General features: G+C 39.2%; 1 protein-coding gene across 1 annotated transcript; it reads left to right on the forward strand.

The window, feature by feature from the left end:
• Positions 1-1770: 1770 nt before the first annotated feature.
• nanos1 (nanos homolog 1) lies at positions 1771-4356 on the forward strand. The gene has a single exon (XM_056250146.1). The coding sequence runs from the start codon at positions 1917-1919 to the stop codon at positions 2610-2612; it is 696 nt and encodes a 231-aa protein (XP_056106121.1). The 5' UTR covers positions 1771-1916; the 3' UTR covers positions 2613-4356.
• Positions 4357-4696: the final 340 nt, after the last annotated feature.

Raw genomic sequence — 4696 nt, forward strand, 5'->3', positions numbered from 1 at the left:
TCTGAACCTTTACCTAAACCTAACCTTAGCCCACGTAGTTATCTTATACTTTCTTAGGTAAGTACACTGTAAGTACACGTACTGTCAAATAAAGTGCAACCACCACTTCTAATCTTTTGAAATAAGTTCAACTGATAACATAAACTACAAAGCTTAAATCTCAAATTGGTCAAAGAAACATATTAAACTAATTTAAAGGGAAATAAACAATTATGGTAACACTTTACAATGAGGTTTTGTTTTTGTTAACATAACATGAACTAACCATGAAAAACTACTTCTTTATTTATCTTAGTGTAATTTCAACATTTACTTAAACATTGCTATTTATGAACTAACAATGAACAGTTGCATTTTTATTAAATAACCTTAAAAAATATTATAATTACTGCAACAAATGTATTGCTCATTGTTAGTTAATGCAAAACTGGAACCTTATTTCAAAGTGTCACCTATAGTATTCCTCAAAGTCAATCTCAAATTTTAATATCATTCAAACCGAATAAGTGTCTGAAATATCCAAGACAAAAACATGCTAATCGACAGTAAAATCGACTCCACGATGTCTCTGGCCCGCAGGTGCACACATGGCATGTTCTCAAAGAACAAAGAGCCCATGTGCGCCCAAGACCCTCTGTTTCTAATGACACACGTGTAATCTGATCGTGTCACGTAATCCTGAACACATACAAACCGCAGCTCCTTTCGCTGCACTGTAAAGCCTCGGCAGTGCACCCAAAGCCCAGCATCTCACACCAAAGAAAGAAGCTACTGTGACTGTGAGATGTCACTGAGGCGAGAGAGGAAATCCCATGGAATAATGTATCATCTGTGAATAGACTGGTCATTTTCCCTTCCTATTTTGCCAGAGGAGCATTCAATTTGCCAGAGGAGCATTCAATATTTGAACGAGAGCTGAATCTGTTAAACGAGACCTTACATTATGCAATTATGCAGCATTAATAGGCCTACTTTTTTTGTCCAGATTTCTAAAACATAAAAAGACAGATTCTATTTTTTAAATAACTTTTTATTTTTTTTATTTCCAAATTAAAACTAATTTTGGGTGGTATGACTGGTTGAAGACTGTAAAAAGACTCTTTAAAAAAAAAAAGGTACTATATTCCTTCATTATAGTGTATTTCAAAACTTAGAGATGAGTTTATTTTAGAATAGTATTAATATTTTAAAAGATTGGGTTTGCCAAATCTAAGTCAGAATGGCATAATCAGTATACAGGAAGCCATTTTGTAGTCATGTGACCATAAAATAGAGCGAGAGGACCCCTTTAGACCCCCACCACTGGGTCAAAAAGGATTTTATAGCAATGTGCGTAGGCTATTTAGTACCTTTTTTTTTTCTTTCTTTTTTATACACATTTTAAGACACAATAAGTCCTTAAATCAAAACGTTGTTGAAAAAACAACAACAACATGAATACAAAGGTATATTTTCTTATGATTTGAAAAATGTGTGTTTTGAGCTTTTAACAATTCATTTGTATCATCTTGGACATGATTATTTGCCGCCCACCCCTTTAATTAAGAAAGAAAGTAAAAACATGTCATATGAAGGGTGTAATCTCTCTCTAACAAGCACTTCTTAGGCTATTTTGCCATCACAAAGCAGTGCCTGGTGTCATTCCACTGCAGTGAACAGTCACTGGTCATGCAGGAAGAAAACACGCTGTGGATCTGCTGCTCAGAAACTTGGTTTGAAAAAGAGCCCCGCCCTCCTCCTGCCTCTCCTGGAGCCTTATAACCAGATGCCTGTTCTTCAGACGCACATACCCAAGAAACGCACTGGACTTGAGCACACTTACGATCCCGGAGAGCAGACAGAAAGAAACGAGACGGAATATACGCGTATCGCATTTGTTTTATTCTGAGAGAAGCATTTTGGCTGAGCGAAGAAACATGGATTTTTTGAACCACAACTACTTGAGCGCGCGCACCTCCTACGATTACACCTTCAATTTTTGGAATGACTATCTCGGCCTCTCCACGCTGGTCACCAAGAACAACAAGCACAGCGTTCCCCAGAGTCCCAACTCCATCACGGAGTCCCTGAAAGCCACTCTGGGCTTGGACGACAGCCCTCCATGCCCGTGCGTAATCGCGGCCGGCGGCGAAGGCGACAGCGGTGGACACCTGGACTCCTGCTGCTGCCCCCCGCCCACCTCCATCCTGGACCTGAAAGAGCGCTTCTCCATCCTGAGCCCCTTCCAGAACCAGAACCAGGGCACAGGGGGGCTGCTGTCCTCCTCCCAGGAGCGGGAGATGGGCATCGGAGGAGGCTTCGCGGGATTTGATCTGTTCGGCGTGGAAAGGAAGATGAGGAAACCGGCCGCGCGCAACAAGCAGGAGCCAAAGATCTGCGTCTTCTGTCGGAATAACGGCGCGCCGGAGGAGGTGTACGGCTCGCACGTCCTGAAAACCCCGGACGGGAGGGTGGTGTGCCCGATCCTGCGGGCGTACACATGCCCCCTATGCAGTGCCAACGGGGACAACGCGCATACAATTAAATACTGCCCTCTCTCCAAAGACCAGCCTGCCCAGAGAGTGCTGAAGGGAGGCAGAGCTGTGGGTGGTAAGCGAGTGAAAATCTTCTAAAAAGACCCCTATAGACTTACACGTATTGCACTGAACATTTTCTTTCAGATGACTGTTCTGATTGACTGGCTTTCCGAGTCTTAACTACTAGGCAAACAAATAAGATGATATCAATGTTTTTGTTAAACGGAAGAAAAAAAAAACTCTTATATTTTTATAGATACTTTATTTCCATAGTTTTATTGCATACTTTATTCATAAAAAGCTATTTTTTCCTTTTCACGCATAGGTTTTAGATGTTTATTCACGATTCATAGTCACATTTTGTGTGAAATAAGATGTTATTTTTGTTTAAAATGGGGAAACGTGAATGTTGGCACCAGAGGAGTTGCTCTTCTGTTCAACTCAAGTATTTTCTTTACTGTAAGCTAAGCTTGCACCTCGTTTTTGTCTTTAAACCAAAGTTTAGTTTGCCATTAAGCGATTTTAAAGAATGTTCCACATGTCTTCGTTTATGAACCTGAGTCCCATTCCGCTCTCTCCTGAAAGTCCACTCCACAATTTCCTGACATTTGCGAGCACGGACGCGCAGAGCAACACAATAGAGGCTCTGTTGCGCGTTCATGTTGTCAGCATAACTTCATAATCGGCCAAATTATTTCCAACCCCACTGACAGAGTCGGGCATTTTACATTGCAGAGTCCATGTTACAAGTGTTACATGTAACCATATTGATAACAATAAGTGGATTTCCTGCAGCTTAAACCAGCAGTGTTGCTCATTAGTAAACATGAACGTTGTAATGTAAAGTGTGTCCGCAGGCTATTCTTCTGTATGAGGTGCCCTTTCAATGTTTACACCCCGAGGAAGGGGAACACACACTGGAGGGAAAATAAAAATCCTATGGGTGCCTCTCTTCAGCTCGATACAAAGTCCACCTTTCTCCAAAACATCCTGGGAGAGCAAAAGAGAAAGGGAGAGGCCTATGAAAAACAAACCAACAACAAATCAGTTCTCCAAGGTCCACGGTGGAATAAAGCACGTATGAATGTTCTTAATAAAAAGCTTTTTTGTAAAAACAATGTATTTGCCCCTTTTTGCATTATGTACAAGAATAAACCCCCCAAAAAACAAGAACGAAAAAAAGGATGCAAACATGAATGTACAATTTGACACTTGCAGGACTGCACATTTCTGACAGTTATGTTTACCAAAGGAATTCAATTTTAATGAAGTGAGGAACATAGATTTGCTGTACTGTAAATAATTACAGAAAAATGGAAAATAATTAAGTGATGTCTATTCAGTATTTTACCTTTAAAAAGTGACTTCAGAGGGAACTACCTCACCGAGATTTTGTACTTACATGTAAAATGTCAACAGCAGTTTATTAATATAGTGTACCATTTATAACAAGGGTTTATAATAATATTTTTGATCTTTGTATAACATAATTGTATTTTTTTTTCCAGTGCATTCTACGGACGAAAGTGAAATCCCAATAAGCTCTAAGCATTGTTTGCTAATAGGTGACAGCTGTACATAATATTAATAATCATGATGATGACGTCATGCATTTTAAGTTGTTGTTCAATGTGACATTCTTGGTTTGTGAGAGAGAGACTGAGAATCAAATGTTGAAGACATCAACCAATTTGCCACTTTTGTAATTAAATTAAAAGAGTAAAAAAAAGAAACACTGTTGGATTTTCTTATTTATATTTTGTCACAATTTCCCTGTATGCTGCTGTGCAGAAATTAAAGAGATGAACTCACTAGATAAATAAACAGCTTATGAAACGGTTTAACTGGTGCTTTCGTGTTGTTGTCCCTACGGGTTGTGTTTAGCAGGCCCACACTTAAAAAAATAATCCTGTAAAAAAAAAGGTAAACTACTAGCAGCTGTGGTTGCCAGCATCATACCGTAAAATACAGTGTGTTACTGTTTTTAAAATTAACAGCTAAAAACTGTATTGTCAGATACAGTATAAAACTTTAATTTAAGAGCTATATGCTGTAACACAAACAGTAACACACCGTATTGTTAAGGTATGATGCTGGCAACCACAGCTGCCAGTAGTTTACCGTTTTTTTACAGGATTATTTTTTACAGTGCATGTGAGCCTGTGTTATTGTCACAATAA

The sequence above is a fragment of the Rhinichthys klamathensis genome, unplaced genomic scaffold (assembly GCF_029890125.1).
Source record: "Rhinichthys klamathensis goyatoka isolate OS25496 unplaced genomic scaffold, OSU_Roscu_1.1 h1tg000068l_1, whole genome shotgun sequence".
Taxonomy (NCBI): domain Eukaryota; kingdom Metazoa; phylum Chordata; class Actinopteri; order Cypriniformes; family Leuciscidae; genus Rhinichthys; species Rhinichthys klamathensis.